At 45.4% G+C, this 13,581-nt stretch overlaps 1 protein-coding gene and 1 pseudogene across 2 annotated transcripts; both read left to right on the top strand.

Annotated features, from left to right (window-relative positions):
• The first annotated feature begins 4,319 nt into the window (after positions 1 to 4,319).
• On the top strand, positions 4,320 to 5,442 carry LOC117190896 (trypsin-3-like). 2 transcript variants are annotated; one of them, XM_033395902.1, is made up of 3 exons: positions 4,320 to 4,636; positions 4,703 to 4,976; positions 5,029 to 5,442. In XM_033395902.1, exons 1-3 carry the CDS (start codon positions 4,353 to 4,355, stop codon positions 5,413 to 5,415), a joined length of 945 nt encoding a protein of 314 aa, XP_033251793.1. In that variant the 5' UTR covers positions 4,320 to 4,352; the 3' UTR covers positions 5,416 to 5,442. The 2 variants fall into 2 exon arrangements, with proteins under 2 accessions (XP_033251793.1, XP_033251794.1); XM_033395903.1 differs by having other exon boundaries at positions 4,706 to 4,976.
• Positions 5,443 to 12,208: 6,766 nt separating this feature from the next.
• LOC117191009 lies at positions 12,209 to 13,334 on the top strand (annotated as a pseudogene).
• The last annotated feature ends 247 nt before the right edge of the window (positions 13,335 to 13,581 follow it).

The following is a 13,581-nucleotide window of genomic DNA, read 5'->3' on the forward strand; positions in this document are numbered from 1 at the left end:
TTCTTGATCAGCATCAATAGCCGAGTCGATTGGGCCCTGTCTGTTTGTCCGTCTTTCCGTCCCTTCAGCGCCTAGTGCTCAAAGACTATATGAGCTAGAGCAACGATGTTTCGGATCCAGACTTCTGTGATATGTAACTGTTACAAGAATATTTCAAAACTTCGCCCCGCCCACATCCGCCCCCATAAAGGCCGAAAATCTGTTGCATCCACAATTTTAAAGATACGAAAAAACCAAAAACGCAGAATTGTAGAGATTGGCCATATCTTTTAGACTGCAGAATCTCAATAGTATCATATCGTTATTATAGCCAGCATCAAGAAAACAAGAAAACCGCACTCCTAAGATTCCGGACCAAGACGAGTTTGTTTCAAAATTTCGCCACACCTCCTTCCGCCCCCGCAAAGGACGAAAATCTGGGGATATCCACAAATCTCAGAGACTATTAAGGCTAGAGTAACCAAATTTGGTATCCGCACTACTGTTAGATATCACTATAAAACGAATATCTCGAAATTTCGCCTTGCCCTCTTCCGCCCTCACAAAGGACGAAAATCTGTTGCATCCACAATATTGAGAATACGAGAAAACTAAAAACGCAGAAAACAATAACGCAGATAATGACCATATCTATCAGATTCCTGAATCTGGATCAGATCAGATATAGCCAATAGGAACAAAATCAAATCAGACTGATTTTCTGTCTCTCTCGCACGCACTCTTTGTCGTGTCGTGTAATATTAGTGGCGTCTGCCGGAGGAGAACCATACTGACTAAGTATCGGGTATAAATGTTGAGTTGCGGTGTCCGCAGCAACTCACAACGTTCCCCCTCGTTCATGATTCAAATGATGGACCAATGGTTCGATACAATTTAAATGCAATCCAAATTGATTCGCGGTGCAGTCAAAATATAACGATACAAAAAAATTTGCTTTTACGAATAAAAAAGTAAATAAACCGTATTTTCCCTTAATTGAATTATCCCTTGACATAACCATGTTTCTTTGATCACCTCCTGTATATATATTCCGATTTAGGTTACGAAAATAGACTAAGCAAACCAAAACGGTGAGATTTTATTTAAGTAGCCATATTATAAAATGAACCAAAACCGGAATCAGCTCCAGAGAATCGCCAAGAGCATCCCCAGCAATGGGCCTACCTCAACATGACAAAGCGGCAACACAAAGTCACCTCAAACAGGGGAAATCACGCTACGTTACGCCACACAGAGTGGGGAAAAAATGACTCAAAATGAGTATTGGGGTATATTAGATTTGTGGTGAAAATGGATGTGTGTAACGTCCAGAAGGAATCGTTTCCGACCCCATAAAGTATATATATTCTTGATCAGCATCAATAGCCGAGTCGATTAAGCCCTGACTGTCTGTCCGTCTGTCCGTCCCTATTAGAGCATATTGCTCAAAGACTATAAGAGCTAGAGCAACGATGTTTTGGATCCAGACTTCTGTGATATGTCACTGCTACAAGAATATTTCAAAGCTTTGGTATCCGCAATTCTGTTAGATCTCACTATAAAACGTTTATCTCAAAATTTCGGCACACCCCCTTCCGCCCCGAAAATAGACGAAAATCTGCTGCATCCACAATATTGCAGATTGGAGAAAACTAAAAACGCACAATCATAGAGAATGACCATATCTATACGGTTGCTGAATCTGGATCAGATCGGATCGATTTTATAGCCAAAAGGAACAATTCAATTTGCAGTGGCTACGCAGCGCCCGACGTCACGCTCAGACTGATATTCTGTCTCTCTCGCACGCACTCTTTGTCGTGTCGTTTAATATTCGCGGTGTCTGCCGGAGGAGAGCCATACTGACTAAGTATCGGGTATAAATGTAGAGTTGCGCTCTCCGCAGCAACTCACAACGTTGCCTCTCGTTTTTTTAATATTTTCCATGAAGGACTTTGGGGCCTTTGGATCTCTTTAAAACATCCATACGTCTACTTATTGCTGATTTTGCAGTTCTCCACACTGCTGTAGGGCGCCAGAAGTGGTGGAGCTTGTGGATGGAGTGGGAGTGGCCGTGGGCGGGGCTGGGGCTCTAGTGAGTTGATTAGGTCTGTACTAACCGCCTGTACAACAGCAGCTGTTTATTATTTTAGTGAAAAACGAACAAAATATTTGACTCCATTGATTTCCACTAAGGAAAAGAGTGAAATCTTTCATGCACATGTCAATCCACACAAAATTGTTTCATCAGAGGTTCTGCTATTTTTCATGCGCTCAAGCAAGTAAATACTTTCAAATGATTGAGCAATGGTTCGATACAATTTAAATGCAATCCAAATTGATTCGCGGTGCAGTCAAAATATAACGATACAAAAAAATTTGCTTTTGCGAGTAAAAAAGGAAATAAACCGTATTTTCCCTTAATTGAGATCATTCTTTTCTCCCTCGCTTAGTCTTAATTAGTACTTTCTTTTATATTGTGAAGAAACAGATCTCCACAAAACACAGGAGTAGCACCGTCCCCTGTAGGGACAGCCCAGAGGGCATTATTATTTCATTAACACTTATCCCTTGACATATCCATGTTTCTTTGATCACCGCCTGTATATATATTCGCATTTAGGTTACGAAAATAGACTAAGCAAACCAAAACGGTGAGATTTTATTTAAGTAGCCATATTGTAAAATGAACCAAAACCGGAATCAACTCCAGAGAATCGCAAAGAGCATCACCAGCAACGGGCCTACCTCAACATGACAAAGCGGCAGCACAAAGTCACCTCAAACAGGGGAAATCACGCTACGTTACGCCACACAGAGTGGGGAAAAATGACTCAAAATGAGTATTGGGGTATATTAGATTTGTGGTGAAAATGGATGTGTGTAACGTCCAGAAGGAATCGTTTCCGACCCCAGAAAGTATATTCTTGATCAGCATCAATAGCCGAGTCGATTAAGCCCTGTCTGTCTGTCCGTCCCTATTAGAGCATAGTGCTCACAGACTATAAGAGCTAGAGCAACGATGTTTTGGATCCAATTTTCTGTGATATGTCACTGCTACAAGAATATTTCAAAATTTCGCCCCACTCCCTTTCGCCCCCACAAAAGACGAAAATCTGTTGCATCCACAATATTGCAGATTGGAGAAAACTAAAGGCGCACAATCATAGAGAATGACCATATCTATCCGGTTGCTGAATCTGGATCAGATCGGATCGATTTTATAGCCAAAAGGAACAATTCAATTTGCAGTGGCTACGCAGCGCCCGACGTCACGCTCAGACTGATTTTCTGTCTCTCTCGCACGCACTCTTTGTCGTGTCGTTTAATATTCGCGGCGTCTGCCGGAGGAGAGCCATACTGACTAAGTATCGGGTATAAATGTAGAGTTGCGGTCTCCGCAGCAACTCACAACGTTCCCTCTCGTTTTTGTAATATTTTCCATGAAGGCCTTTGGGGCCCTTGGATCTCTTTAAAACATCCATACGTCTATTGCTGATTTTGCCGTTCTCCACGCTGCAATAGGGCGCCAGAACGAACGAACCGGATTATTTTATCAATGCTTCTACCTTTAAATGAAAATGAAAAACGATGGGACGACCAAATACTATCAATCCAGTGGAGCATCAACACCATGGTAAATAGCACTACTAAATGCTTCCATTTGAGTTATTGTATGGCTACGAGCCACGTGATGTCCTTAAAAAACACATTGATCTTGAACCGAGGAGCTACGATCAGATGCTGCGACTACAGTCAACGATCATAGGGCGGCAGCTAAGAAACGGTATGATGCCAGACATTCCAAGCCAACTACATATAGCCTGGGTGACCTTGTCTTAGTCGAGAATGAGCCGTATAGTACGGGCACATCACGCAAATTGGAGCCTCGCTATAAAGGACCATTTATTGTCAACAAGGTGCTGCCAAACGACAGATATCTAGTGGAAGATATCCCTCATGCACAACGGAAGCAAAGGCACAACAAGTCGGTGTATTCATCTGAATGGATGAAAAGTTGGTGCGAACTACCACCCGATGAGCCAGATGATGATGACGATATGGAAGGCGACTCATCCCAAGGATCTTGCGAAAACGCTGCGAGCTGTCAGGAAAGGCCGACTGTGACGGTCTGCTAGTTAACAGAAACTGTAACCCTACGGTGTTGTTATACGCACGGCATGTCCATCAACATCGATATCTATATCGATGTCAGCATAAAGATCATTATCGATAGATTGTCGTGTATAAATGTAGAGTTGCGGTCGCAGCAACAACTCACAAGGTTCCCCCTCATTTTTTTTATATTCTAGATTCCCACTGGTTTTCAAGTCAAATAATTTGAGGAGTATGTCTAACTTATTTACTCGTAAATGGAAATTCGTAATCTATCCGGTTGTGTGTTCTTTCTGTTGCTGTTTCTATCGCCCTCCACCTACACCGCTAATGCTGATCATCCGATGAGTCGGATCCCACGCAGTCGGGTCAAACGGATATCGACACCTTTCTACGAAGAAGAAAAGACATTGGAAATGGCCAAATATGTGGTGTCCCTGCGATCGCGTACACCTCGCAAGTACTTTGGAGACAATCACTACTGTGGCGGGGTCATTGTATCACGTACGTTCATTTTGACTGCGGCCCACTGCACCATGGAGTAGGTATTTTCCATTATTTCTTTGCTCAAAAGGAACTTGATCATCGTTTACCTTGGGGCCCAAAGCAGTCGCAAGATCATGCATCGTGCTCGCGTGTTGCTCGTCGTCGCGGGGACGCCCAATCGATTGAAGTTTTGGCGGGGTAGGACTGTGAATGCTCCGGTGAAGGATGTCTATGTGCCCGAAAACTTTACCATGTTCAATACGAACAACATTGCCCTACTAAAGCTGGCGATAGAGCTGCCGGATAATCCGTACATTGCCATTGCCACTTTGCCTATCCATGAGCCCGAATATAATATCAATTACACACTTCTCGGCTGGGGACGCGTTTACAAGGTGCGCTTCTCTATTATATGTTATATACATTTTTTACAAATTCTCTTGGCAGGGTGGGCCTCTGGCTTCCAGCATTCTGCATGTCGATGTCTTGCTATTGGATCACCAGACCTGCGATGATATGCTGCACACCTTCAAAGACGAAATGATGTGTGCTGGAAATCTGGAAAATGATCAGGATGAGAATCCCTGTGCAGGCGACACTGGGAGTCCCCTGCTCTTGAATGGCACGGTCTATGGCGTTGTCAGCTACCGCATCGGCTGCGGATCGAAATCTCTTCCCTCGGTCTATACGAATGTCTTTGCCCATAAGGAATGGATCGATGACATCATGAAAACTGATGATACCGTTCGCTTTAATAGCAGTTACCTAAGCATGATAGCAGCTATATTTTCTCTTCTGAATGTCCCTCAAGGGAGGCCAAGAATAAATTTCTGAATTGTTTGTGCGTTTGATTTGGCCATCAGGCATACATGCAGTCATGATGTTTATGTACCACATCTGCTCGCTGATATCACTGTACAGAATGTAGTCTCCCTTGATGGAGATTTTTGACGTCGACAAAGACTACGCCACGATGGGTTGAGGGTTCGATGACCAAACCATTGTTGTTGGCTTCGCTAGCGAGACAAAGCAGTGTGTCCATACCGTCCTTGTTCGTATGCTGAGCACCCAGACACCGGTGTAGCAGTTCATGCTCATAAGACCACCCTCAACGCGACCCTCAAGGCGGGGTCCTTTACAGTCCCAGTTTCTCCGAGTCCTAGTGCTCTTGCAAAACTCTGCAGTTCGTGGTTTCTGCTGGACCCCGACGCAGATTCCATCTGATCATTCAACACACGACCCTACTTTTAGTATTATGCTATTAAAAAGCTAAGAATACATACTGTCTGTAGGGGGACGGATCGAGGCTCAGTAATCCAACGACGACATTGAAGATCTTCCGAGCGCCCCTCATAGCGCGCGAGAGCGAGTTGGGACCGGAGCGCATGGAGCTGGCACAGTGCGCGGCAATCAATTTGTGCTGGCCTGAACATCCTCCCCCTCTTTCAAGATTGCAAAGTATAATTTGGGGCATATGGCTGTGTGCACGCCCTTACAGATCAAGCACGTACAGATTAAGATTCTAGCATATTTTTAAAGTCGATTCGCACATTCAATTCATGTTTCCAAAATTACATCATTTGGAGCAACAGAAATAGTTAACAATATTGCTGCAAACGGTCTGTGGAGATAATGTTTTTTATCCCCAATCGGCCGACTAATTATTTCGAATTAAATAAAACTCGCCGCAGAAATAAAATTACGATATGTTCTTTAATGCGTGACATCCAAATTGCAAGTGTGGCTTGCCTGCCCTTTACATTGCCGCTCCGATCGCTAAGCGCAGCTTCGCTCGGCTGACGTCGGTAGGCAGACGCAAAGCGGAGATAGCGAAGAGCGAGCTGGCAGAGAGCGTTTAGCAGGGCAAGCACGCGCAAAGCTTTAACAAACAAATGAGTGACATAGACATAAGTAACAAACAAAATAAGCGGCTGAGGGCCAAGAATTAGGTGCTATTTGGCAAGGAGCTAATCGGCTGGGTTCTGCTCCGAACATTCACCCCCGTTGGAAGGCAAAGGCTTTCAACAGATCCATCCTGAAGGGGCAGAACCGCTATTTTTCCAACGGCCCTCTTGAAAAGGCCTCTTTGAGTGCGGATGACGGCTACTCTGATGGTTCCATCTTTTCCTGGGATGACGCTCTCAATGCGGCCAAGCGGCCACCTTAATGGTGGCAGCGTTTCCTCCTTGATCATGACGAGCGCTCCTAGCTTGATGTTTGAAGAATCGAAAGATACGCCATGCTCCATTTTCTCCAAAACGCCTGCTTCATTTGACACAGCCGCTGCCATCGACTAAGTAGGTTGACTCGGAGATGCGTCACATCTGGCTCGTCGAATGCAGCTTTCGGGGCTCCATTGAGAAAGTGGTTTGGCGTGAGCACATCTAGATCATCGGGACTTTCTGTAATTGCATAAAGCGGACGGGAATTTAACAAAGCAGAAATTTCACAAGCCAAGGTCTGAATTTCATCAAGAGTAAAAATGTAGGTCCCGACGATGCGATGAAAATGATATTTAGCTGCTTTAACAGCCGCCTCCCACAAACCCCCAAAATGAGGTGAGCGAGGGGGGATGAATTTTCAGTCGATTCCACTAGAAACGCAGAGATGTGACACAGCCGACGTATGAGGATCGCTGAGGAACATTTGCCGAAGCTCCAAAAGCTCATTTTTTGCTCCTACAAAATTTGTAGCGTTGTCTGACCATATGATTCGAGGTTTGGGACGTAGACTTATAAAACGCCTTAATACTGCCAGAAAGGATTCTGTAGATAGATCCCGAACGACTTCCAAATGAGTTGCTTTGGTGCTAAAGCATACGAAGACAGCGATGTAACATTTGATAGGAGGCCTGCTTCTGACTTCCGACTTGTGATAAAAGGGTCCGCGAAAATCAACGCCCGTTGTGTGGAATGCTGGATTAGTCCTTACGCGATCCGCAGGCAAGTTTCCCATGATATGTTCCCTCAGCACTGGCTTCAAACGAAAGCATCTAACACATTTGCGAATGATTCCCGCAACATATTTGCGTCCACCAATAGGCCAGAATTTTTGCCGAAGCAGTCCGAGCAATCGTACGATACATCCCTTTCGTTTGAAACAACCAATGCTGCATGACGACGTTCTGGTACATCGGTCGGCAATTGCAAGCCTGCAGGCCACTCTGAGCTCTCAAGACGCAAGAATGGGGGTCCAGAGATCCAAAGGCTGCTTTCCATTAGTTCAGCGGGCGTGGATCCACGTGATATGATGTCGGCAGGATTCAACTTTGTGGGCACGTGATGCCAAGTCATTCCAGCGGTGAGCTCCTGAATCCGCTGAACTCGATTAGAAACAAATATATTACAATTCAGTGGTGATTCTCGAATCCAGGCAAGGGCTATGGACGAATCCGACCAGCAATGTATTTGGCATGGAGCTGATAATCCCTTAACTATGGTGGACACTAGTTCGGCTAATACGAGGGCAGCGGATAGCTCAAGCTTGGGGATAGTCATACTTTTCAAGGGCGTGACTCTGGACTTAGAGCATAAGAGATGACTTTGCACAATGCCAAGAGCTTCCGAACGCATGTATACACAGGCGCCATATGCTGCTTGGCACGCATCACAAAACGCGTGCATTTCTAATCTGGCTTGCTGCCGAAGCACGTAACGTGGAAACTTAAAGTTTTCAACCATCGACAACTGCGAAGTCAGCTTAATCCAAGTCGTATGTAGATCCTGGGGCAGGCTTTCGTCCCAATTCAACTTTAGGCTTTCGTTCCATAGCGACTGCATAAATATTTTAGCCTTTGTGATGATGGGAGAGATGAGCCCTAGAGGATCGTAGAACCTAGCTAGTGTAGACAGGACCGAACGCTTCGATATTGGGCCTGCAGCGGTTCCGACGTGAGCGAAGCTAAACAGAAGATTGTCCGTGGTGGGATCCCAAACTAGACCAAGCGCCTTGGTTACTTCAGTCCCGTCATGAAAGGTAAGGAACTTTTCGCGATCCGCCTCCGATACGCCTTCCAAAGCAGCGGGTTCATTGGAACACCATTTACGTATGGGAAAACATCCTTTCGAAAGTAGCTCCTTTACCTGCTGACGAATCTTGATGACAGAATCAATGCTGTCCCCTGCAGATATGAGATTATCGACATAGAAATCTCTTCGAACAACATCAGCGCCAAGCGGAAAACGCAACTCTTCATCATTTGCCAATTGATGCATAGCACGAATTGCTAAGAAAGCGGCAGGTTTGGTTCCGTAAGTAACAGTCTCCTACTTGAACACCTGAATCTCCTCCTTCGGGTCATTGCGCCATAGGATGCACTGCACGTGCGTATCGGGATGGGAAACGCGTACACAGCGGTACATTTTGCAGATATCGCCACACAAGGCGACTTTAAACGAGGGGGAACGTTGTGAGTTGCTGCCGAGACCGCAACTCTACAGTTGTACCCGATACTAAGTCAGTATGGCTCTCCTCCGGCAGACCCCGCTAATATTAAACGACACGACAAAGAGTGCGTGCGAGAGAGACAGAAAATCAGTCTGAGCGTGACGTCGGGCGCTGCGTAGCCAGTGCAAATTGATTTGTTCCTTTTAGCTATAAAAATTGTCTGATCTGATCCAGATTCGGCAATCTGATAGATATGATCATTATCTATGATTCTGCGTTTTTAGTTTTCTCGTATCCTCAATATTGTGGATGCAACAGATTTTCGTCCTTTGTGGAGGCGGAAGGGGGTAATGCGAAATTTTGAGATATACGTTTTAAAGTGAGATCTAACAGGAGTGCGGATACCAAATTTGGTTACTCTAGCCTTAATAGTCTCTGAGATTTGTGAATATCTCCAGATTTTCATCCTTTGCGGGGGCGGAAGGGGGTGTGGCGAAATTTTGAAACAAACTCGTCTCGGTCCGATATATTAGGAGTGTGGATACCAAATTTGGTTGCTCTAGCTTTTATAGTCTCTGAGATCTAGGCGCTAATGTTTTACTCTAAGCAAAGCCGGCTATGCTACGTGTGTGTTAGAGAGAGACAGGGCGAGAAAAAATGAAATTGTTTTCTTGATGCTGGCTATAATAATAACACGATCCAATTCAGATTCCGCAGTCTTAAAGATATAGTAATTTGCTACAATTCTACGTTTTTGGTTTTCTCATATCTTTAAAAATGTAGATGCCACAGATTTCCGTTCTTTTTGGGGGCGGAAGTGGGCGGGGCGAAGTTTTGAAATATTTTTGTAGCAGTGACATATCACAGAAGTCTGGATCCAAAACATCGTTGCTCTAGCTCTTATAGTCTTTGAGCACTAGGCGCTGAAGGGGACGGACAGACGGACAGACGGACGGACGGACAGACGGTTAGACGGACGGACGGACAGACAGACATGGCTCAATCGACTCGGCTATTGATGCTGATCAAGAATATATATACTTTATGGGGTCGGAAACGATTCCTTCTGGACGTTACACACATCCACTTTTACCACAAATCTAATATGCCCCAATACTCATTTTGAGTATCCGGGTATAAAAAGCGGAAACGAAGCAGAGTTATCAGAATTTCAGGTTGGATGGTGGGTCCAGCCATTAGCGCATCATTCAGCGATACTCCAGACGCTGTTTTGGCAGATCCATCGAACACTACGCGTAATTTGGTGGTTGTACTATCCTGCTTGTGGACGCAATGGTGAGGCAAGAAGTACTGCGGGAGGTCTGACTGCCGCGAAGCTGGCGACATGTGTCCTAAATCACGATACTCCTGGAGAAACTCCATATATTTTGCCCTAAGCTGTGCATTTTTTGCTAGCTTTCTCTCCAAATTGAGAAATCTACGTAGCGCCTGCTGATACGATTCTCCTAATTCCTCTAGACTGAATTTGGTTGGCAAACGCACGGAGTAAGCTCCGGAATCTAGGCGAATGCAGTTTGTGACGAAATGCTGTTCGCAATGAATATCTTCCTCCGAAATTGATGAGGGCAAATAATCTCCATCGACTTCCCAAAACCGCCTTACAATATCGCACAAATTAGTCTCGCAAGCGGAGATGACAGGGGGATCTTCAACGGCTGCTAGCGCCGCACGTGCTTTCTCAGAGTTTTTAATACTTCCTGACACTATCCAGCCAAGTTTCGTCTTCTGCAATGTTGGCAATTGGTCTGACAGTCGAATCTGTCCAACGCACATTAATTCGAAGAACAAACCAGCACCTATCAACAGATCGACACGCTGGGGCTTGGCGAAATTAGGATCAGCCAGTTTTAGATTATTTCGCATTGGCCAATCCTTTGCGTCTAGGCCGAAGTTCGGCTGCATTCCTGTGATTGAGGCAGTGATAATTGCAGAGAGGAAACCGCGATAGTTTTCATCTTGAGATTGCAGGACGATGTCTACAGCCTTGCTGGATGGTAGAATTGACTCTCCAATACCGGCGATTTGAACGTGAGACGGGTGAGGATCTAACTGCAGCTGATTGGCGAGTCTCGATGTTATAAAGTTAACCTGAGAAGCGTAATCTAAAACGGCACGACATGGAATAAGCGATCCAAAACGGCCCCTGACATATACGATTGCGGTAGCTAGCAGCACATTTTGGCTAGGCAGAGATTTCTGACTCGAGGGGGAGGGCTAGTATATTTGCTTGCTACTAGGGCACTTGCAGGATCATGCTGGGTCGATTGCGTGCTCGGCGACGGCAACTCAGCGTCAGCGCCCGACTGCATGTGGAGCAGTGTGTGATGCTTGGCTTGCCAATTTCTACATGCCCCTGACTTGCAGCGTTGCAATGAATGGCCTTTGTTGAGGCAGTTTAGACGTTCTCCACGCTGCAATAGGGCGCCAGAACGAACGAACCGGATTATTTTATCAATGCTTCTACCTTCAAATGAAAATGAAAAACGATGGGACGACCAAATACGATCAATCCAGTGGAGCATCAACAGCATGGTAAATAGCACTACTAAATGCTTCCATTTGAGTTATTGTATGGCTACGAGCCACGTGATGTCCTTAAAAAACACATTGATCTTGAACCGAGAAGCTACGATCAGATGCTGCGACTACAGTCAACGATCATAGGGCGGCAGCTAAGAAACGGTATGATGCCAGGACATTCCAAGCCAACTACATATAGCCTGGGTGACCTTGTCTTAGTCGAGAATGAGCCGTATAGTACGGGCACATCACGCAAATTGGAGCCTCGTTATAAAGGACCATTTATTGTCAACAAGGTGCTGCCAAACGACAGATATCTAGTGGAAGATATCCCTCATGCACAACGGAAGCAAAGGCACAACAAGTCGGTGTATTCATCTGAATGGATGAAAAGTTGGTGCGAACTACCACCCGATGAGCCAGATGATGATGACGATATGGAAGGCGACTCATCCCAAGGATCTTGCGAAAACGCTGCGAGTTGTCAGGAAAGGCCGACTGTGACGGTCTTCTAGATAACAGAAACTGTAACCCTACGGTGTTGTTATACGCACGGCATGTCCATCAACATCGATATCTATATCGATGTCAGCATAAAGATCATTATCGATAGATTGTCGGGTATAAATGTAGAGTTGCGGTCGCAGCAACAACTCACAAGGTTCCCCCTCATTTTTATTATATTCTAGATTCCCACTGGTTTTCAAGTCAAATCATTTAAGGAGTATGTCTAACTTATTTACTCGTAAATGGAAATTCGTAATCTATCCGGTTGTGTGTTCTTTCTGTTGCTGTTTCTATCGCCCTCCACCTACACCGCTAATGCTGATCATCCGATGAGTCGGATCCCACGCAGTCGGGTCAAACGGATATCGACACCTTTCTACGAAGAAGAAAAGACATTGGAAATGGCCAAATATGTGGTGTCCCTGCGATCGCGTACACCTCGCAAGTACTTTGGAGACAATCACTACTGTGGCGGGGTCATTGTATCACGTACGTTCATTTTGACTGCGGCCCACTGCACCATGGAGTAGGTATTTTCCATTATTTCTTTGCTCAAAAGGAACTTGATCATCGTTTACCTTGGGGCCCAAAAGCAGTCGCAAGATCATGCATCGTGCTCGCGTGTTGCTCGTCGTCGCGGGGACGACCAATCGATTGAAGTTTTGGCGGGGTAGGACTGAATGCTCCGGGGAAGGATGTCTATGTGCCCGAAAACTTTACCATGTTCAATACGAACAACATTGCCCTACTAAAGCTGGCGATAGAGCTGCCGGATAATCCGTACATTGCCATTGCCACTTTGCCTATCCATGAGCCCGAATATAATATCAATTACACACTTCTCGGCTGGGGACGCGTTTACAAGGTGCGCTTCTCTATTATATGTTATATACATTTTTTACAAATTCTCTTGGCAGGGTGGGCCACTGGCCTCCAGCATTCTGCATGTCGATGTCTTGCTATTGGATCACCAGACCTGTGACGATATGCTGCACACCTTCAAAGACGAAATGATGTGTGCTGGAAATCTGGAAAATTATCAGGATGAGAATCCCTGTGCAGGCGACACTGGGAGTCCCCTGCTCTTGAATGGCACGGTCTATGGCGTTGTCAGCTACCGCATCGGCTGCGTATCGAAATCTATTCCCTCGGTCTATACGAATGTCTTTGCCCATAAGGAATGGATCGATGACATCATGAAAACTGATGATACCGTTCGCTTGAATAGCAGTTACCTAAGCATGATAGCAGCTATATTTTCTCTTCTGAATGTCCCTCAAGGGAGGCCAAGAATAAATTTCTGAATTGTTTGTGCGTTTGATTTGGCCATCTGGCATACATGCAGTCATGATGTTCATGTACCACATCTGCTCGCTGATATCACTGTACAGAACGTAGTCTCCCTTGATGGAGATTTTTGACGTCGACAAAGACTACGCCACGATGGGTTGAGGGTTCGATGACCAAACCATTGTTGTTGGCTTCGCTAGCGAGACAAAGCAGTGTGTCCATACCGTCCTTGTTCGTATGCTGCGCACCCAGACACCGGTGTAGCAGTTCATGCTC

Source organism: Drosophila miranda (assembly GCF_003369915.1).
Source record: "Drosophila miranda strain MSH22 chromosome Y unlocalized genomic scaffold, D.miranda_PacBio2.1 Contig_Y1_pilon, whole genome shotgun sequence".
Classification (NCBI taxonomy): domain Eukaryota; kingdom Metazoa; phylum Arthropoda; class Insecta; order Diptera; family Drosophilidae; genus Drosophila; species Drosophila miranda.

What these genes read in the sequence shown, in the direction of transcription:
- LOC117190896 (XM_033395902.1), top strand. Translation starts at nt 4,353, where the DNA reads ATGGAAATTCGTAATCTATCCGGTTGTGTGTTCTTTCTGTTGCTGTTT. An exon ending in GCGGCCCACTGCACCATGGA is followed by an intron (nt 4,637 to 4,702) that starts GTAGGTATTTTC and finishes TGGGGCCCAAAG; the next exon opens with CAGTCGCAAGATCATGCATC. An exon ending in GCTGGGGACGCGTTTACAAG is followed by an intron (nt 4,977 to 5,028) that starts GTGCGCTTCTCT and finishes TTCTCTTGGCAG; the next exon opens with GGTGGGCCTCTGGCTTCCAG.